Source organism: Acanthaster planci, linkage group LG20, assembly GCF_054643075.1.
Source record: "Acanthaster planci isolate LZ-2023a linkage group LG20, COTS_SCS, whole genome shotgun sequence".
NCBI classification, from domain to species: domain Eukaryota; kingdom Metazoa; phylum Echinodermata; class Asteroidea; order Valvatida; family Acanthasteridae; genus Acanthaster; species Acanthaster planci.
In genome coordinates, this window is record NC_141796.1 from 3,320,613 (window position 1) to 3,343,339 (window position 22,727).

General features: G+C 41.7%; 2 protein-coding genes across 6 annotated transcripts in view; one reads left to right on the top strand and one right to left on the bottom strand.

The window, feature by feature from the left end:
• The window catches only part of LOC110975524 (lactadherin-like), a 74,152-nt gene that overhangs the window by 36,753 nt on the left and 14,672 nt on the right, over positions 1 to 22,727 (bottom strand). The gene's annotated exons all lie outside the window — the stretch shown is intronic.
• The window catches only part of LOC110975454 (uncharacterized), a 110,106-nt gene continuing 94,597 nt past the window's right edge, over positions 7,219 to 22,727 (top strand). The window contains exons 1-4 of one of the 5 annotated variants that reach the window (XM_087130197.1): positions 7,219 to 7,447; positions 7,972 to 8,094; positions 14,905 to 15,243; positions 19,963 to 20,313. In XM_087130197.1, the coding sequence (XP_086986323.1) occupies positions 7,372 to 7,447; positions 7,972 to 8,094; positions 14,905 to 15,243; positions 19,963 to 20,313 (889 nt within the window). In that variant the 5' untranslated portion in view covers positions 7,219 to 7,371. The remainder of the gene's footprint in view (positions 7,448 to 7,971; positions 8,095 to 14,904; positions 15,244 to 19,962; positions 20,314 to 22,727) is intronic. The other 4 variants (XM_087130194.1, XM_087130191.1, XM_087130195.1 and 1 more) reach the window with 4 other exon arrangements.

A 22,727-nucleotide genomic window follows, 5' to 3' on the forward strand; every position in this document is an offset into this window, starting at 1 on the left:
CACGCAGTTGCCTGTGTGTGTGTACATGTACGCGATGAACGGAGTGGACATGTCATGACATGTACTGTGAATTTGAACAGACTCTGAACTGTATGGACGGCATCGGCATAATCGGTGTGTGTTTGCATTCAGACCACAGTGGATAGTAGTAAGAAGTGTTGGCTACATGTGTGTACATGTATTAAGAGCCATTATTAGATTCTTCTATAATTTTGTGTAGCAACACAGTATTCAGTACAGCTAGACTCGAGTTTGTTTTAAGCAGTTGCACTTAAGTCCGAAGTTTGTGGTGTTCATTGTATCTATTGTATGCTGGGACACAACGCTAGGAGTATGCCAAACCCATCCGAACACACACATATGAGTCGCATTCCTCTCCCTAAGCCTTTGCAGTTGACAGGAAATCTGAAGAAAAATTGGGCGAAATTTCGTCTCGTCTGGGATAGCTATGAGGTCATAACTAACCTTGATAAAAGCCCAGACTGGGTAAGAATTGCCCACTTTATTACAGCCATAGGCCCTGAAGCCTTGGATATACATAATGGATTGCCATTTAAGAGTGAAGATGACAAGAAGTCGTTGAAAGTGATCTTGTATTTGTGGGAGAAATATTGTGTTGGTCAAACAAATGTAACTTACGAGCGGTACAAATTTAATAACTGCTCACAGCAAGGGGAAACATTTGACAACTTCTATGTTAAGCTACGCACACCAGCGGCTACATGCGATTTTGGTGAATTAGCAGATGATCTTATTCGTGACCGCATTGTTTGCGGAATCGCGGATAACGCTACAAAAAAACCGGCCTTTCCAGGAGCTGACACTGCCAAAGTGTCTAGACCTGTGTCGAGCCAGTGAAGCCTCCAAAGTCCATCTGAATGCTATGTCAAATGATTACAATGCTGTTGACACTGCAGTGCATGCCTTATGTGCGAAGAAAGGGAAAACACAGAATTACCATATTGAGTGTCTGTATTGTGGTGGTAAGCACAAATTGGGTAGAGCAAATTGCCCAGTCTATGGAAAGGAGTATAAAACATATGGTAAAGCAAGCCACTTTGCTCAGAAATGCAACCAAGGTGCACCACGTGGTACTAGACATGTTAAAACAAAGAAAAAGGGAAAAGTTCATACTGTTGAGGATACTGAATCCTCTGAAGAAGAGTGCATTTGTAACTAAGCCTGTACACGTGCAAATTGACTCTGGGGCCACATGTACTGTGATGCCCGCCCGTTTCTTGCCGCAAGATACTGTTGTAGAGAAAGCAAATCACAAGTTATGCATGCACAATAAAGAAACTATGCCAGTTGAAGGAATGTGCAAGCTGCACTTGAGGAACCCAAAGAATAGGAAGAAATACTTGGTACACTTTGTTGTTGGTCAAGGTCAGGTTCAGTATACACTACTTGGGGCTAAAACTGCTCAACAGATGCGACTAATCAAAGTAGTGTATGATAATATTGCTGTGGTCGAGCAGACACACGCTGAACGTGCCGTGTTGGATAACAAGCGAATGGGACTTAGTAAACCTGAGATACTACAGGAATACACGGATGTATTTGATGGCCTTGGCCGCATGCCAGGCCAAGTACATCTGACTGTCGACCAAGATGCGAAACCTGTGATAATGCCTCCACGGCGTGTGCCAATCGCGATCAAGCCAAAGCTGAAGGCGGAGCTCCAAAGACTGGAGGAAGGCAATGTGATCGAAAAGGTCACAGGCCCGACAGATTGGGTATCAAGCATGGTCACTGTGGTCAAGCCCAGTGGTAAGCTGCGATTATGCATTGACCCACAACATCTCAACCTCGCATTAAAGCGTGAACAATTAATATCCTCTCCCAGTAATAGAGGATGTGCCTCCACAACTTGCGAAGGCCAAAGTCTTCAGTAAAGCTGATCTGAAGGAAGGATTTCTCCAATGCGAACTGGATGACAAATCGGCATGCCTCACTACATTTCAGACACCACGGGGGAGATACCAGTGGCGCCGTTTGCCATTTGGTCTATCTCCTTCGCCCGAGTTGTTCCAGATGAAACTGGACCAGTGCCTTGAAGGCTTAAGCGGCATACATGTCATAGCAGATGACATACTCATAACAGGACAAGGAGAGACACTGGAAGAGGCCATTCGCAACCATGATCAGAACATGAGGAATTTCCTCCCCGTTGCAAGGAAAGGAACATCAGACTCAATAAGGACAAGCTTGAGTTCAAAAGTGACGAGGTCACTTTCATTGGTCATCGTTTGACACAGTTCGGAGTTGAGCCTGATCCGAACAAAGTTGAAGCAGTTTGCAACATGGAAGCTCCTACATATGTAGAGGAAATCCAACTCTTTGTCAGCATGGTGAAATATCTGGCAAAGTTTCTGCCTGACTTGTCAGAGATGAGCGAACCACTGCGACGTTTGACACATAAGGATGTCGAATGGACATGGACAAAGGAACAGACGGACGCATTCCAGCGCATTAAACAGTGCGTCATGTCTGCTCCAGTTCTTAGGTACTTTTATCCTGCTGTCGAGGCTGAAGGACAAGGCGATGCATCTGACAAAGGCTTCGGATTTGTATTACTGCAAGAAGGTCAACCAGTCACATACTCAAGTAGAGCCCTCACGCCTGCGGAAACGAGATATTCGCAGATAGAGAAGGAACTGTTGACCCAAGTGTTTGGTTTGGAGCGGAACCACCAGTACACATACGGACGGAGAGTGGTGCTGTGGACAGACCATAAGCCTCTGGTGTCCATAAGCCGTAAACCACTTTCAATAGCGCCCAAGCGACTACAGCGTTTGCTCATCCGACTGACACAGTACGATGTGGACATACGCTATAAGCAAGGCAAGGAAATGTATCTCGCTAATACATTGTCTCGTGCGTATCTAAAGAACACTGAACGTTCACCAGTAGAGGCAAAGACAGAAAGCATCCACATTGATGGACGATCTGTCCATCTCGACGAAAACCCAGGAACTGATCGTGCTTGCCACAGAAGAAGACACGAGCCTTCAAACCACCAAAGGCTTCATCGCAACAGGCTGGCCCGACAGCAAAGGCCAGCTGCCAGCCGAGGCACGCCCCTTCTTCAACATCCACGATGAACTGACATACCAAGATGGAGTTATATTCCGCGGTACATGCTGTGTCATCCCAAAGGCAGCAAGACCACGAGTGCGCGAGCGTCTACACAGCGCACATACAGGAGTACAAGGCACACTAAGAAGAGCGCGAGATCTTGTCTATTGGCCGGGAATGACTCATAACTCAACAGACTATATCTCAGCCTGTGAAACTTGCAACAAATACCAACCACAGCAGCAGAGCGAACCCCTGATCTCACATAAACACCAGATCGACCCTGGCAGAAGATAAGCATAGACCTATGCACTGTTGACAACATGGACTACCTGTGCAGTGTTGACTACTTCTCTGATTATTTCGAAGTTGACAGTCTGCCCCACAGCAAAGACGCAAAGGCTATCATTAAAAGACTGAAACGCCACTTTGTTGCACATGGCACACCGGACACAGTATACTCCGATAATGGACCACCATTCATCTCGAAGGAGTTCGCGGACTTTACCAATGAGTACGGGTTCACCCATGTCACCAGCTTTCCACAGTATCCACAGAGTAATGGCAAAGTTGAGAGCACGGTAAAAATTGCAAAGAGGCTCATTCGCAAATCCAAGGATAGTCATGGGGATATTCACCTCGCTCTGTTAGCCTGGAGGAACACTCCAACAGAAGGCTTAAACAGCTCCCCTGCTCATCGTTTCTATGGACGCCGTACCAAGACCAACCTGCCTACAAAAGCACAACTGCAGGCCAAGCAGAAACGGTATTTCGACAAACATGCGAAAGCCCTACTCCATCTCCAGCCTGGAGACACAGTACGCATACTTCCAAAAGCCAATTCCAAAGTTTGGGAAAAAGCACAAGTACAGGAGCAAGTCAATATGCGTTCATACAAAGTGATCGCAGAGGATGGTCAAGAATTTTGCCGTAATCGGAAGCACCTGAGACGCACCACAGAAAGATAATTCCCACCCTGCGAGCCGCAGTTTCCGTCAGAAGGCCCAGCTTCAGACAATCAGAGCAGCCGGGCTGACTAAACAAACACACACACACAGCAACAAAATCCACGACGCAGCACACGTGAACAGAACCCACCAAGCTATCTAAAGGACTATGTCACATGATCTTTGGACAAGGAGCACCATCAGGAACAGACTTTATGGACTTTTGGAGTTTATCTAACTACATACCTGTATTGCAAGTTGAAGTATAAAAAATTAAATGGAGAAAAACAAATTAAGGCACACCTCACCGTGTAAAAAGGGTATTTTGGAAAACAGGCTAGTGCCTTAGGAGCATTTAAGAGGGTCTGTTGTATTGTTAGTTTAAGTAGTTAAAACATCAGTCCTGTATAAGTAATGTAAGTCCTGATAAGTCGTTAGTTTTGTCACGGTTACGTGGGGGTGTTACCACCCTGACGTAGTGGGTCAGCTCAACTTTTAAATTGAGGACAGGAAACTGCCAAGTGATCACAGATTAATCAAAGAATAATATATGTATTCAGTACAACATGATGTTCCGTGATTGCATTTCAGATTAGATTTAATTATGCAATCCAACAATTATGAGACAGCATAGGCTACACTATAATATAAACATGGAGGAAGATCTGAAGTATGAGTGTGACAATAACCAGAAGTGTATTTGTTTATGAAGATGAGACTCCTCAAGAGTTGAGAATATAAAGTTAGGTTTCTAGGTGATTGTAAATTAAAATTTACTAAATTCCCAAGGGCATTGTGCGAACCCGCCTCTCTCATCTGAGTAAATCTATTGCACAAAATACGCACGACAGTCGTCAGGTCGCTGACGTGCAACAGTCGTCGGTCACACGACACATGCACAAAACTTTCTCTACAAAGTGCGAAACTGAAAAGAAGCCAAATGTTCTATTTTGGATCTCATCAACCAACGACAAAAAGCTAGCGTAGTCAAACGGTTGATGAAAACAAGGCTGCAATGTCAACACGACCCAAACGCAAAATTAAAGTGAACAAAATTTGAAAGCTTGATGAAGAACGACAATTCACGTTATGTGCCAACACAAGTCGATCGGAGAGAGGGAGAATCGCACGTACGCCACGGCAAAGTACGTTGCGCAAGAATAATGCGTCAAAGTTTTGTAGAAATATAACCATTGAGCTAATCCAGCCTCATACATGTATAAATCAAGCAATATGACTAGTTACATACAACTGACCATTTCATATCCCATCAAGCTCTTTAAATACTGGTTGCAAGCATGACGGGGTGGGAACTATTATGACTATTCGGATGGCTACCAAACTCATAACATATTCCAAGATTAGACTTGATTCAAGTCGGTCCGTCACATTTGTGTTTGTTTTATCATTATACATTAATATCATTAGTTAAAATATTGATTAAAAAGATGAGTTTTCCACCGACTTTTAAAAACATCAAGTGTCACTGATTCCCTGACATACAAAGGCAGACTGTTCCAGAGAGAGGGAGCCAAATGCGCCAGCGCCAAATGCTTTGCCTCTTCGAGGAGGTCCTTGGAGGGGGGAAGCTCCTGCAGCAGCATACGCGATGCAAACCTCAATTGACGAGTGGGTTGATAACGATGTACCAACTCTTCTAAGTAGGATGGTGCCAGTCCACGCACTGCTTTGAATGTTAGGATGAGGGTTTTGTAGATAATACGCTGAGAGACCGGAAGCCAATGAAGTAATTGCAAGATTGGGGTTATGCGCTCACTCCGTTTGCAACAGCAGACCAATCTGGCTGCTGCATTTTGCAGACGTTGCAGCCTCTGTATGTTACTGGTTGGTAGGCCCACGAGCAGGCCATTGCAGCCATCGATACTCGAGGTGATAAAAGCGTGCACTAATTTTTCAGTCGAGGATTTATTAAGATAGCTTGGAATCGAGCCAATTTTGTGGATAAATGCCCATCCCACTCGATATATGTTATCGACATGGGTCCTTAAACGCAGATCACCATCCAAGACCACACCCAGATTACGTGCCTTGTCACAGAAATCCACGAGTAGATCGCCAATCATAACTGGCGGCAAGTTTGCACGGTCGACAAGACGAGAGCTGAAATGAAGGATTTCATTTTTCTCATCATTGAACTTGGTGACAGCCCAAGCCCTGATCTCACTTAGGCCTACACACTCCTCAAGGCGGTGATTGGCTCTGGCAGCTTCAGTCGGCTGAAAGATCACTTGCGTGTCATCAGCATACATGACATGGTTGACGTTATGTCTGGCCATGATGTCACTAATAGGGGCTGTGTAGAACGTGAACAGAGGAGCACCATATACAGATCCCTATGGAACACCCCGTGGCATAAGCTGTGGAGCAGATTCAGAGTCGCCAATAACCTCAGTTTGGGAACGATCTGCAAGGTACGATCGAAACCAGTCAAGGACAGACCCAGTCAAACCGTAGGGATGCTCCAAGCGAGCAAGTAAGATGGCATGGTCAATTGTGTCGAATGCAGAGCTAAAAAAATCTCTCAATCTATTTCTTACGACCGTAATATGATCGTGAGAAATAGATTGAGAGATTTTTAAAATTCCTTTTCTGTACCTGAAAAATCGGGTGGGTACCGTATCTACGGGTTCATGTAAATAAAAGGGATGTAGTGCTTATAAGCTACAGAAAAAAATATGTTAGTTTTCAAAATCTTACAAACTTTAGCGCAACACTCCAGTGTAAGTCAAATTTTTTGACCGCAGCTGTGTTTGGTTCATAATGCATATAATCAGGATGATTATTGTAGTGGTACGGAATTGTATAATACCAGCGACTGGGGCCGAGTCTATGGTGCCAGCGTGCTGTTTTTAGTTACATCTACCCGGCATTAGTGGATTTAATGTTTACAATGTATAACATTGGGACGAGGGAAAAAGTCGCCGGAAAATGGTCAGGAGAGTTTGGTGGAAGGAGGACTACGGAAAGGAGGAGAATAAACAGGGATTGACTGGTCATTCCAGAAGGAAATTTTGAGCCTCCGTCTGTAAGACTTCTCATTTAGAGTCTGTTATATTATCATAATCTGAATGTTTCGCCTGGTTGAACCCCCCCCCCCAAACATCCACCAACCCATCTGCAGGGAATACGTCAGGGCGGTCAAAAGCATAATGCAACGTCAAGACTCATGTAGGGAAAAAACACCGATTGCTCAACATGGGGACTTCCAGTTTCTAAATCGAACGCGCATTGTTTACGCTCTTTGTGGTTGCACAGCTGTAATACGTTGTACAACAGATCAAACAGTCAAATCGTCAAACAACTTCCCTTTGAGAGGACGGTGGTTATGCTAAGGCTTTGCAGTTGTAGTAACTACTATATTTGCCGGATAGTTTGTTTTTCTTCACCATTCATATTGACAGGTGAGAGCTGTTGATTTTTTTTGGTTTGAGGTTGTTTGTAGAGGTGTGTGTTTTGGTTTTGTTTTGCGCGTAGTTATTAATTTGTAGAAGAGATAATAACCAGTAGTAATAGGCTTTAAACCAGACATATTTGTCTTTAATTGAAATGTCTGTATTATCAAGATGGTAGACCTAGGAACGATCCTTTTTCTGTAGTGTGTTGCACCCAGTAATAATTTGGATTTGCTGTTAAAAAGCCCATTACATCTTACTCCGTCCTCAAAAAATTAGAAAGCGTGGCCAATCGTGGTGAAATCTTATACATCGTGGTAGGGTCTACTTGGATGCGGGGTCGTGCCAAACTTTTGGGCATACTCAAAAGCTACGCAGCAGGGTATTCAAGTCGCAGTGACAGTGTATTGACTTAGAGAAGACAGGATACACGTAATCTGCTAGGAGAAAGGACGAGGAACTGTAGGTTCGTGTTAAGAATGGGCGAGGCGAAGCCACAACCTTTGACATTGTCAAAATTAACTTTTTTTCAGTTATGAGGTCTGGGAATTCCACAATGCCATCATGGGGTTCGCGGCTGTGCTGTGGCGTCCTAATCATGCTGTCTACAGCCAGAGTTTGTGTAGCAGAATATAAAGTGTGCCCGCCCAAACTTGGTGAGAACTCATATTCAATTTCAAGCAAAGTTGTTTCATTTAAACCTATAGGGGGCCTAGGCCTGTTTATCAAGCTTAGACAAAAATCAGGTGGCTAAAAAAAAATCAGTTGTAGTGTTTGACATAAATGTTTCATTTCTGCAGTAGATTTTCCTTTCAATGGAGAATCAAGTTCCCAATGGATCAAAGAGACTGTTTTCTGATTTTAAAGATGTTTAAGTTTACATTAACGAGAACAACCGAGTGTCCGTTAGCAGCTTTGCGTTGTTTTATGTGATTTATTCCACACATTTCAAAGTAGCAAGCCTGAAAACAAATCACTGGTAGACGTGTTTCGAATGTGTAGTCCGTCTATGAAATTTTTTCATGTAACTTTGATAAGAAATCCTGCAATCACGTTCGCTGATGTTCTGAATGTACTCATCTTAATTGCTGCCGCGATTACATAAAGTTTGGCCCCCGAAAAATGCATGTATGCATGCTGTCTGGGCTCAGTTCTACATTGCTCATTTAAAGAAATTACAAGTACTGAACAGCCAAATATCAGCTGCATGCGTGCGTCAGGCCGACGTCCACGGATGCATATAATTTCTAGTAAAATATATTTACTGACCAGAGTGTACCTAAGATGCCTCTAAAGAAACAAAGATACATAGATAGATGTGTACATATGTGGAGTGAAGCGAACTTTCCTTTTCCTCGTTCAGTAGTATGACAATTTGTAATTTGTCCATAATAGAAGCCGTGTTTTTTCCATGTGATACTTATATACTTATATGATATGTTTGTAGTAAGAAGAGAATTTTCAACAGGTAAAAATATCACTTCTTCATCAATGATTTTGCAGTTGAGGGGAATCTTGACTTCTGTCACACTGCCCTTTTAACCAATCGGACAAATACAGGTCCTAGTAAAACGAAAACGGATGGGAACTGAGAAAGAGCCGTAGTCGCGGTCGGCTTGAGTAGCCAGCCTACTGCGTTCGTCAGCATGCGTATGCTTCAAAAGGGAAAGGTGCACGTATAAATATTAATTGTTAAGGGAAGCAGGTTTCTTTTCCTCCAATATCTATATCTGGTGCACAATTTCAACCCCACATTTTGCGCTTCTTTTTTCATGTATTTTTCGCTTTTTGACAGGAATTTAAGTAGTAAAAGACTGGTAAATTCTATAAAATAACCTAATTACTCATGATGGCCCAATTGGGGAAAACCATGACTTCTGGCACACAGCCGACTTCATATTCGAGTAAACCGTACACGGAGGGGACTTTTCCACCATGAAAAAACAGCGTCGTCTTACTTGCATTACGAACAATGTCATAATAGGATACGTCAACTGCCGTGTGATATTTGTAAAGGCGCACCTGTGTCGCAACAATGACCTCTGTTTGTATTATGTTCGGTTTTTGTGGAACAGCGGTACCTGAAACACGGCGAAGAAAAGCATTGATTTCACTCCATTATTCCGATTCGAGATTCAACAGTCTTCTTAATTTTTTATATTTGGTTCCAATGTGTTTGATCTCAGGGTAGTGGTATGATATCATTACATGTCGGTACGGAGCCACCATGGACATTTTATTCAATAAAAACAACATATTTCCAAGAGAGTCATTTTTACTTTTAAACAGAAGTGACTTTTGTAATAAACCACGGAAATGAATCAATCATTCAACAAAATGCATACGTGTTTTCCATTGCATTAGACAAATATAAAGGAAATAGTTTAATTTCATCAATTTTTGTAGTAGCGGAGGTGGTTTAAATTGATTACCAGTTGCAGAAATATAAAATGTATCGATCAATGTTATTTAGTTGTTTGCTATATTCTAAATTCCATTGTATTGTTACTACTGTAATAATTAATGCATGAGTCGGTAATTCATTGAAAATTAATATGAACGGTTTTGGCTATTAAAGAACATAGCACAGTTGACAATCGGTAAGAAAAATGAACATCAAACATGTGTGCACTTCTATTATTATGTAAAAGAAATAACTGAAATTTAGTTTGAAATTGACTAACTATTTGACTAACATTTGACACAATGCTTATAATGCTTTCAAATCCTAGCTTGACATTAAAGCAAGGTGAAATTTTTTCCTCGACCCTCGAAAAGTTTCATGGAGCCTAATGGCAAAAACCCTAAATTCTGGTGGGTCAGAAACATAGCTGGTCACTAATGTGTACGCTTAGGTAAGACTAATATTGTGTTGCCCATTCAGTCAGAACAGTTTTTTTTATTTTAAAAGCAACTAGCTTTTCAAAATTAGATTACGTTTATGCTAAAATGTATTTCAATTTCTGTTACTTTTCTTAACTTACCTAGCCATCCAATTTGGGATAACAGATCCAAAAGGTTACAGCGCACACATTAACTCCGCAGTAACTGGACTTTGATCTTAACTGTGTCTTAAATATTTTTGGTTGTAATGGCAAGTACGCGGAAATGATGCATTTTTACCCTTTACGTTTACTTTTTGACCCACAAAAGCAAACGTGGATTCACATTTCTTGCGTCATTTTGACCCTGGAAATATTCGACTGTAGAATGGAGCAAACACATTGGATGGAGGATCTAACGGACTGAGTGGCAGACGATAACATTCGAACTTACTTGGGCAGGTCGTCTAAAAATGCCATATCGTATCCTGAGGTTTAATATTAAACCTGTGATTTTGCATAAATATGCTTGAATAACTTGTTGACTCTTACTGATCACGCATGCGCATAACGTTAGAATGCAACAGATCACAAGCTGCAGCTCCATATTACTCTAGACATCATAAAAAGCCGCAGCAAAGCATGCCATTCGCCGAGTTGACACTGACCTGATGTGATGATGACGTCATCACATCACATTAAAGGTGCACTTTTCAAAGCACTATGGCTCGTGAAATACATGTCTGCTATGAATTCAAACTTTGCAGATATCTTTAAATTGGAAGAATTTTTAGACGAATATTGCCCTTACACGGATGACGACATAATGTGACAAGTCACGTGACATTAAATGTGCACTCTTCAAACACTATATTTGGTTTATGGTTTATTGACAAAAGATGTCATCGAAGTAAGAAACTGAAATGCGACATCTTTACAATTCATATCATAAATTACATAAGTTTAACCATTTACAATCTAAAAATCTACAAAATTTAGGTCAAATTAATCAAACACCTATATAAAACACGCAAAATTAAGTAGCCATTTAATACATGAACAAGACAAGACTGGTTAAAGAAAGACAAACACAAATGACTGACCCACTTAAAAACCATAGACAAGACAAGACTGGTTAAAGAAAGACACACACAAATGTCTGACCCACTTAAAAACCATAGACAAGACAAGACTGGTTAAAGAAAGACACACACAAATGACTGACCCACTTAAAAACCATAGACAAGACAAGACTGGTTAAAGAAAGACACACACAAATGACTGACCCACTTAAAAACCGTAGACAAGACAAGACTGGTTAAAGAAAGACACACACAAATGACTGACCCACTTAAAAACCATAGACAAGACAAGACTGGTTAAAGAAAGACACACACAAATGACTGACCCACTTAAAAACCGTAGACAAGACAAGACTGGTTAAAGAAAGACACACACAAATGACTGACCCACTTAAAAACCATAGACAAGACAAGACTGGTTAAAGAAAGACACACACAAATGACTGACCCACTTAAAAACCATAGACAAGACAAGACTGGTTAAAGAAAGACACACACAAATGACTGACCCACTTAAAAACCATAGACAAGACAAGACTGGTTAAAGAAAGACACACACAAATGACTGACCCACCTAAAAACCATAGACAAGACAAGACTGGTTAAAGAAAGACACACACAAATGACTGACCCACTTAAAAACCATAGACAAGACAAGACTGGTTAAAGAAAGACACACACAAATGACTGACCCACTTAAAAACCGTAGACAAGACAAGACTGGTTAAAGAAAGACACACACAAATGACTGACCCACTTAAAAACCGAAGACAAGACAAGACTGGTTAAAGAAAGACACACACAAATGACTGACCCACTTAAAAACCGTAGACAAGACAAGACTGGTTAAAGAAAGACACACACAAATGACTGACCCACTTAAAAACCGTAGACAAGACAAGACTCGTTATATAAAATACAAAAAAATTAATTAATCACTTAAAACCATAAACAAGGCAAGATTCATTATATAAGACACACAGAAATTAATTAATCGCTTAAAACCACAAATAAAACAATAACATATATGAAGGGCAGGATTTAAAAGTTCATGTTGTGCTGTCATTTGGGGAAATTAAGTAGTCCCTAAGTTGTAAGATAGGGGAGTGGGCTTTTCCTATACCTAGTTGTTCTACACTTTCAGGGCTTCAGAGTATGAAGTATACTGCCTTGAGAGAGTCATGACAACGGCAAGCACGTCTCTGGATTCTCTCAACGTGGCTAACCTGCCTCTGGGTAAGACCAGCATTCAATAGGGGGATAGCATATTCCACAACTGAGCGAATTAAACATTTGTATATGATTAGAAGTTCTTCGAAATCCAGCCCAGCTCCTTTGAGTCTTCTCAGCATAAACAGTTTCCTAGTTGCTTTACAGTACAAAGCATCAATTTGTTCATCCCACTTCAAATCATTTTGAAATATCACTCCTAACAATTTTGCCTTGCCAACAACCAGAAGCTTTTGATCAAGGATATGCACATCCACTTCGGGGCGTGTTTTCCGGCCAAATTACATCTGCATGGCCTGAAACTTTGACGGGTTCAAACGTAATCCGTTATTTTCAGCCCACTGGTGCAAAGCATCCAGGCTCTTTCGGATTTCACTCAATGTTCCACTGTTCCGCCCCTCGCAAAGTGTCAGGTCATCCATATCTCGTGAAGTACCTGCATTATTCGGAATCAAACCTTGCAGGTAACTAGAAAAGGAAGTGCTATAGACAACAATTGGCTTCATGTGCTGATGACCCCGTCAGTTTACACGTCACGTGACTTTACATGCGCACTCTTAAAGTAGTATATATATCTGGAAGTACATGTCCGATTTCGTTCAAACTTATAAGCTGATAATTCAGTCAGTTTCGTAAATCTGCTGGACTTCAAACGTTGAAGACCTGTAGAAACCATCCACAGATGGTCCTAGAAGGAATTCGTCATGATGACGGGGGTTTCGTGGCATATTAAAGATGCATCCACTAAAGCACTTGTTCTCCTGAAGCACTTGTGAGATCAGGTTGAAACCTTTGCAAAGCGTAGAAAGGGGTGTGTTATTGACAAAAACTTACATCATTCAACATTGACGTCATAGCAGACAAGTCACGTGACATTAAAGGCGCATCACTATATCCTCTGAAGTACATTTGCGATTCAGTTGAGACCTTGCATATAGCTGAAACAGAATAGTGTTTGAGACGAAGTTGACCTCATGTGATGATGACGTCATAAGCAGACAAGTGAGATGACATCAAAGGTGTATCCTTTAATACGTTTTTCAGGTACTTAAAGCACATATAAAATAAAATTTCAATTCGCTTCTTCATCTTTTATTATCCTTTCAAATTTCAGTGGCGTAACTGTTGAATTTGGAAGATATTGCTCTCCAAAAGTAATAACCCTTCATAGCAATTATTATGCATGTTGCCTTTTTCAGGGCTACACACCCCATTGCAAAATAGAGCAATTTGGAGGACCCATTTGGTTGGATGTTTAAAGAAAATTCCTGATGGCAGTCCCGCTGATAGATTGTATCCTTCTTCATTACAAACAATGGAGTCTATTTGTGTCACAAATTGCTCTGTCTGCATGGTGCAGAAGTTTCCCCTCATCGCTTGAAAAGAGCTGTATGGGTCGGCAGTGTTCAATTTGTAGCAATGGGAGCGTAACGTGTCGGTTGTGCACCATAATAATGGGCATGATCTTGTTTGCCCAAACGGAACACCAAGTTCAAAAGTGGTATAATGACCTGTATAGATGTTGGCCAATACTTGTAATTAATAAGATTGGACGTTTGCCTTCTTCTCCCACAATGACAACCCCTCCTTCCTAAGGCATGAACCAAGGATCAAGGGAGGCGTGTTGGGGAGGGGGGAAATTATGCCTCAGTAAACTTGCTTGTTTCAAGCTGTGATAAGAATGAATTGAAGCAATGAACGCTGCACTGCTCTGAAGAGACCCAACCCTTTCGCTGATTGGCCACCCTATTCGCGATAATAATTTGGCGACAAACCCATAGCACTGATTGGTTATCCTAGTTTCGTAGTTCTGATTGGCTGCCTCAGGATCTCCGCGCTGATTAGCAACACACAGCCAAGCTTTTGGAAATGAATTCGATAGGCAATTTTCCTGCGTCCACGATCATGCTTGGAACTGAACATGGCACCAAATGAATCTTTCCGTTGAATATAATGAATTTCATCGTTTAAGGGATACTGTATTATTTCCCCAACTGAAACTCGTCAGCATTCGGGTGTACTGTGCATTGTACCAGATTTACCTTGATGCTGTGAGTTATAATATGTTGCTTGACAAAAGCACTGAGCAAAGGTTAAGTTACAGATGTTGTTTGTGTGCTAAAGCTGATTAAAACCACCTAACCAAAAAACAAACAAAACAAAACAATTAAAAAACAGCCAAGGAAAGTCAGAAATTCTCAAATAGAAAACCCCCGAGAGTTGATACAGTCAACCATCGAACTGGAAATAAACTTAGCATGTTTAAAAGCTTGGGAATATACAAACTATTCTTAAATCTTTCAAATATTTCTTCCTCTTTTTTACCACTTAGAAACTAGTATTCAAGATGCTTTTGGCGCTTTGAACTATCTTCAAAGGTTGGTTTGGCAACAAATTCCTTGTCCGTCGTTCCGTGCCGAAGAGGAACTTGACGGCGTCATTTGGTACAAAGGATACAGCATTAATGACCCATCCAAGATTCGTCTGATCAGCCGTGATCTTCGTAATGAACTCGTCAAAGACGACCCTATCAGCGCCAGATACTCTTTCTCGTCAAATTCAAGTCTCGTTATTAATAGTGTCGAGGAGAGTGACGAAGGGAGCTATATTTGCCAAGTCATTCCTCAAACCAGCGGCGACAGGGTTGAAAAGATAGACGTGCAAGTCATAGGTAAGTAAGTCTCGTGTAAGAAGAATATATCCCACAAAAGAAAGAGAAACAACTAAATTGGATGATAAATTATTTGCACTTTTTGGTAAGACGTATGGGTATTATTTTAGGTTATAGATGAAATTGTTAGTCATATTGTTTTCACAGAACACGGATGGACCAGTTAACCTGGACATTTTGTAAGCTATTCATGATGAATTCATTTATGTAAAGTTGACCTTTGTTATAATCTTCCCGGCTTTAGTTGCTCAGATTTTGTGTAGGTTTATTTGTCTTCACTAAAATAAAATGAGCCAGTTCGGTATGCTAGCATCGCATGCACAACAAGACTTACCCTGAGGTCATTCAATATACTTCGGTCTCATGTCACGGTTTAATCAGCCATGCTGCATAGAAATTATAGAAAGCCTTCTGTTGCTGGGTGGTGACATGAAACACAGTAATGGTCCATTCCTCGTCCTGCTACCCCTAATCCATTGGATCGGGGTAGTAGGGTGAGGAAGTGATATGATCTAAACCCCAAGAATCGGAGAAACGTTTGTATTGAGTGGAGTAGTAGTGTCTGGCATTGTCGCTGACGCCTCATTCGGAAATTCCCTGTTGTTTAGTGGCGTTGGGAGCTGCATCATTGCAGGTGCAAAGAACAGGAAGTTTTCTGGTGAATGGGAACTTTGAGTAGTAGTCAGCCATGATAAAAGGAGAACATGTCTGTACCCATAACTTGCCATGGTCGGGTGGAGGAGGTATGCTGAAATGGACTTTCTTGGGGCTGTGTACGCTGAAACTGCTGGCAGGTAGGTCAGTTGTTATAGCGCCTCAAGATCTTTTGCCATGCCAACCCTGTGGACAGTCTTTTGCTCTCTATTTGGTTTTCTCACAACCCTGGTGGCCCCCTTGCAGCTGTGAAAGGACATGCTGCTATTGTGTACTCGGGATTACGATCCATTTGCCTTTGAAGAGAAGCCCATTTCCGCTGCTAACTCATCTCGGAGCGGTCAGTGCTTATGGAGAACTTTTGGTAATTTTCGACGTCGCTCTGGCCATCCACTGGTGATTAAATCTCTCACTCTCAGCTGAATTTGTGAGGGTGGTGTCTGAAGCAGTGTGTTCCGGCAACATACCCAACCGTGGTTGTGTAAATCTGACTAACTTAACTTTAAAAGGAGGTCAAGGTCGATGTGGTTGTCACCTGGCACTGGGAGATGGGAAAGGCTGTTAGCCTTTGGATCTGAAGGAGAAAAAGCATGCACTAGAGTCGTGGGGGATACCTTGAGTGATTTGCGCTACATCATCTCCTCAAGCTTATGATCGCTTTCCACCGTGAACCTGTACGCATGGATATAGGTGAGGAAACGTTCACAGCCAAAAATAACTGCAAGAAGCCCTCGTTAAATGTTTGCGTATTGCTGTTCCGTTTGGCTGAGGGATTTTGATACAAACGCACACAGCTTTCCATCTGGTGTCAAGGCTGTGCCAAGTTCTCTGCTGATTGCGTCTACCTGGGTCGTTTTTTCCTTCAATGGGTCGAAGTAGTTTAGAATTGTCTGCGAACAGATGAGAAATTTGACCTTTTGGGGTGCTCTCTGATGTTAAGCAGATCAGTTGAAGTTGACATCTTTCTTCAATAGCCCTCTCAAGTCGGTTGTGTGTTCAAGCAGGTGGGGAATGAAGGAACTGAGGTAGGTCGCCATTCCAAAGAATTCTTGGAGTGCAGCTTTGCTATCTGTGGGTTGATATCTTTGATGTTCGCCATGTTTGTCGTAGATCATGCCGAAGAACATGATCTTCTCAGTCTTGATCGCGCATTTCGAGCTTTTGAACATCAGCTCACACTCTGGTTGCAGCCTTCATCAGGTGGTGACGAATTCTGTTGTACTCTTCTTCTCTAGCACTAAAGACTACGGAGTCATCTGCGGTTCCAACTGCACCTGGGCAAGACTCAAGGAACTGGTCCAAGCGGAGCGGAAGTGGCTCATTATCAGCCAGAAGAGTAGTCTTAAATAGCATTATCGCCCAAAGGGGCTGTTGGAAGTTTTGAGGAGTGAGCTTTCATCGTCAAGTAGCGCTGATCAGTAGCCGTCTGTCGCATCTACCCTGCTGAGAAACCACAGCAAGGAAACTTGTGAGTTATTTCTTCTAGGGTCAGAATTTTGTTTTATCGCGTTGCTAAGGTCCTGGGGTGGAAGGAAGTTCTTAATTTGCAGTTTTCACGCTTGGATACGGCGAGGCTGCCGACCAAGTGCAGTCAGACGGTACGCTATTGCGTTTTATCACAAGTTGCTACTCCATGCTATCTGGCTCTGCTTTGAGCTCATGTCTGATGTTTATACATGTAAGACACGGGTGAAAGCACCAATGGTTGGGTGAGCATCTTCTTTGAGGACTATGTGTGTCGGGGAAGGTGCCAATTCTGTCAAAATGGTCAGGGTATTGGCGCTGCCAGTCCTCTGTCGAGTTGACTGGGGGACACTGCAGTTTGTTGATTGCGCAGTCTGGGGGTTCCAAGCTTGAGCTACGGTGAGTAAGGTAGACAGAGTATTGCCAGACCATCAGGATCCACGATGAAGAGATCTGCAGTAGACCATGCACTGTTTCCATACCGGCTGGGAATTAAAATTTAGCCATACTGTTTGGTGTTTGTTTTCTTGTAGGCCTGCAGTTAAACAGCGCTGTGGATGGAAGTGGTGCACTCAGGTTTGTACACATCCCCCAACATCAATCCTGTCTGGATACATGCAGAAGTACATGCAAAGGGGGTAGTGTGTTTCTCTGGGGGTTGGTGTCCACCTTCACATGGAGTCTCACCAACATTTTATTGTCACATTTTCCCTCAGTGAAAGTGTACACCTTGTCTCGTGTGTCTGATTTGGAACTGTTGTGAGACATGAAGATTGGATTGATGACCATCTGATCGAACTCGTCCTCAAAGTTGGTAGGCTACCACAGACCGATTGGGAACCAGAATCAACTTCACGTTGCGTTGCTGTCCTTTAAATACACTGGAATGGGCTTAACGACGTTGAGCAGGCTTGCCACGTGATCTGCATCTGGAACGGCCTCACTGGCTCCTGGAGGTAGAGCCAGAACGGCAAAAGCTTTAACAGTGAGTCAGTGTACCACATTTGTCACGTGGCATTGTATGCAGGACAGCAGTCCCTTGGTCGGAAAGGGTAAGTGCCTCGCAGTTAAAACATTTTTGTCCTGTACGTACGGACAGCGCTAATGACAAGGTCAGTTAGCTGATCTTTGGCTAGTTGGCGCAAATACATGTGGTTGATTGACGCTTCATGGGTATGGCCCAACTCAAGTATTTGTTAGAGAATGAGAGTTCTTTTCTTCACTGAGGATCTCTTTTGCAGTTCATTGTACTTTGCGCCAGCTATAATGTGCTCTTTGATTCGGTCTTCAAGCTCACTGTTATTCTTGAAGTCACATTTCTGGGCATGAAGCAACAATTTTGTTGTCTTGTTGGACAACCTTTTTGTATACGAACAGCCTGGCTAAACGCAAATTCTCTTTGGGTTAACTGATGCATGAACTATCCTTATGTTTCAGTTCATCCTCAGACAGACTTCATAGGTTGTATATGCAGTGTCATCAGCTTATATACCCATGGATAGTAAAATGTGATCAACTTGTCTCGCAAGTACTGAGAGGCAGAGTGCACAATCATTGTTGTTTGAATATGTCCCGGGTTCAAGCTGGTGTTCTCTTCCATGGTAGTTGAATTACACTTGTGGTGCTCTTATTGCTGATCTATACTACTTACGATGAAGTGGACACAGCTCACCGAGGCGTAGCACGGCAGTTCTGGTCACCTCAGGACGGTGGTTTTGCTTGTGCGAACGTGTAATGAGTTGTCAGTCCGTGGTTCACGTGCACAAAATTGTAACGAATCTCTGGATTTTCTGGTGCAATTTCACATAAGAATTACTCTAATTCAGCACTGTGTTTGAATGGTTCACAGGGTTTACCGTTGGCACCATCACTGATATCTGGCCCACTATTGATAGAGAACACGTAGGCTATACATGTACTCAATTCTCATGTCACTGTATAATCAAGTATGTCAGGTTTATATTACAGAGCGCCCTCTGTTGGTGGGTGGTGACATGACAAACGGTCATGGTAGCGCGAGCGAGGTCTGCCCTCTCAGTGATGCCATACGGCGACTCCCACACTCGAATGACCTTGTTTTTTTGAAATGACATGGAAAATCAATAGAATCGGATAGGGCAAAATCCTAATCAACCACCAAACTATGAAGGATTCAAACCCAATTCAGACATACGAAAGGTGAGAAAAGTATCACTACGTTAACCTGACTCCCCAAAGCTGTCCCTACAGCAACCACCTTGCAATCATAATTATCTAAACCCATGCAGTAGTTGTAGTGGCAGTCAAAAGTTATAAACATACGCATTGAGTGAAAGCGTTTACATTTAATATCTTAATACTTTATATAATTATTTAATATATCCGATAGGTTGTCTATTACCTGGCCAATATGGAAATTTGTGGGCATGGAGCAACAATGAGTAAAACCGTCACAATGTTTTACTCAGCATTAATATTTAACTTTATCAGAAAGTTTAAGCAAAAAACACTTGTAAAAGTTTTAGTTGAAAAGAACATTTGCCTCGGTTCTCCACGTTTGCATCGCTCTGATTCAGCAGCAAAAGGCGTTAAATTGTCTTCTCGTATTTTAACTGTCTATAGGTCACTACTTCCCAGCGCATGCCAGTGATGGATCCTTCACTACAAATTTCCAAGGACGTAGACAGGCGCTTTCGTGTCCATGTGCCCCACTGAGTCAAACAGCCGTTAGCCTATCCGTAGTGTACTGGTCACAGGGAGAGGGGGTCAGTGAAGATACAAAAGTCATTGGTGCACGTTTCACAAATGGTGCTATCTTGCAGATCCAAGATCGTGCTGATTACACCATTAGCAGCAAGGCTTCGTTAATCGTTTATTCACCGACCAAAGTGAACGGTAACCAGAGGTTTTGGTGTCACGTGTTTTTCCCCAACAACACGCTGAATAACTGTTACATCGACATCCAAGGGACAGGCAAGTATTCTCTTGACTTAATATTCAAGTAGGCTTGTTTATCGATTGTTTTCTTAAAATGTAACCCTACAGTTAATTAAAGTGTTGCTGCGATGAATTTTCTGAGATTAAGATTTTCCTCCAACTTTGTGTTCCTCAATGTATGAAAACTTTTTTACATCCCTGTTTTGTTAAATGCATTGAAAACCGCATGTTTTTAAACAATAAAATTACCCTTTCTTTCCCAGATAACTGCGCTATTGCTGTACAGTCATCTAGGGAAGACATGGTTGTGCGCATACGTGTGTCCGTTCAAATTGTGAACCCAGAGTTCAGGATTGTCTACAGAAAACCTAGGACTGTTTGTACACAAACCAATGCAACACTCAGGCTTTTTTGTGAGATGACATTACACACTGTCAAAAAATTGGTCAAAACAGTGTTGGCATTTCTTATTTGCCCAACCCTGGTTAAAGCTACCTCACTGTTGGTCAAACATTGACCAAACATTGGGAAGAATTTGCCCAAAGGTTGCTAAGTTGATATTTTAACCAACATTTGGCAAAATATCAACCCAAGACTGACCAACATTCTTACAGTGCAGTTTTGTGAAGGAGTATGGAAATACGCAATGGCATAAAAACCCAAGAGGCATTAAAATAACTTATCAGATAGCTTCTCAGTTGTTAATAAATTTAACGTAGACACAAACAGTGCATATTTGAAAGTTTGTAGAAAAAAATAATTGCAACTGCCTTTTTAAAGTTATACATACACTGGAACTGCTCATTTTCGGTTAACAAAAGCAGTCCATGCTACTATCATAAGAGCCTACGCACAAAATGCTTTCAGCACAAGTTTTACAGCAATATAGCATAATCTCTTTATAAAGATGGTGTACACCATTTGTAATTTTACAAGACTGGCTGATTACGGTGTGTAATATCCACCCCAATTACATTCCACTCACTTGTTTTGTGTTTGAGTTAACTGATTTGTTCAATCGAGAAAAACAGTACGGCATTTTCAAAGCGTAAATCGAAGGTATTGTAGTTTATCTTGCATAAAATCTATGGATTAAAGGGCGTTTGTAGTACAAGCGAACACCGTCCGCGGGCCAGGGTGAGAAACAAGCATGGCATGTTCTCATTCCCTTGAAAAAGGGGCAGCTTTCACCGGCTAAGCTTATATAGTGAATTTACCTTGAAGTAATGAGCCTCCTCGACAATGTAGCATTGCTGATTCGTGGAAAAACTTCATCCAGGAACACAGCAGTCGACTCGTGTGCGTGACATCGAAACAAGTGGGCCTACTGTATGGTAATGCACGTGCGCGCGCGATTGTGTTTATTACGACACTTTCATGTCAGTTCACACGTCGATGAAAGTCTAAAACTGCATTCATTGTTGAGTCATTAATAATTATAAGTATAAAGTTGAAGAAATTCATCATGCTCGGAAACGGCCGCCATATTGGATCATACCATTATCTAGGGGTGATTTTGTATTCGCAAGGTTTTCTGTTGAACAAAATCTTTCCTTAAATAAAATTCAACTTCACACTAATCCAATTTATTTTCTACTTTTTCTACTATACATAAGAGATTTGGCGCCTGTTATAAAGGATGTGATGTGCCAAGGGAAATTACCTCTATTACGGTGGGCGGCCGACCATCATAATAAAAGAGAATAAAAGTTTTGTTTTCTTAAACACTACAGCATCATGGGTGGAAATATTTTACAGACTGATTGAGACTGTTGTGCACTTTCTTTCAAGTAAGATATTTCTGGATCATTCGGGTAGCCCAATTTTCGGGATTTTACGCATGGTGTACACCACCTTTAATTGTATATATTTAAATAGTTTTGTACCAGAACTACAATCCAGCATGCACACAGGTTGTCAGGTGCCGACAGCTACTGTCTAGTAGTTTTGAATAGGAAACACCCTATCCTTTACATGAGCACAATCTCCCTGTTAAGGTTTTTAATATTCATAATCATTATCAGTGTCACAGACAGACTGCATGGTTTGAGGGAAAACGTTAGGGTTAAAGGGACAACAAAAAAGCCTTGAACTGAAAAGTCAGACAGGAGCTTCTGGAACTTTCGCACGGTCCACCTGTTTGGGTTTTACACGGAACTTTCCTACCAAGCTTGACAATTCTTGGGACAATGATTTTTCATTGAAATTATCCCCAAAACACTCATTTTGGAAATTTGCCTTTGTGTTCCTTAAGTGCTAAGTCAATATATTTTCTTATGCAGTGAAGTGTATTGAACAGCACTTTTAAAATATTTTGTACACAAAATAAATTCAACATTGAAGTTTAGTGTCTGGGATGACGTCACAGTCTTGCTTATGAATGTGCACACTGGCATTGATCTTAGCACAAAACAAAAAGTGTTCTTTTAAAGCAGACTAAAATAGCAAAA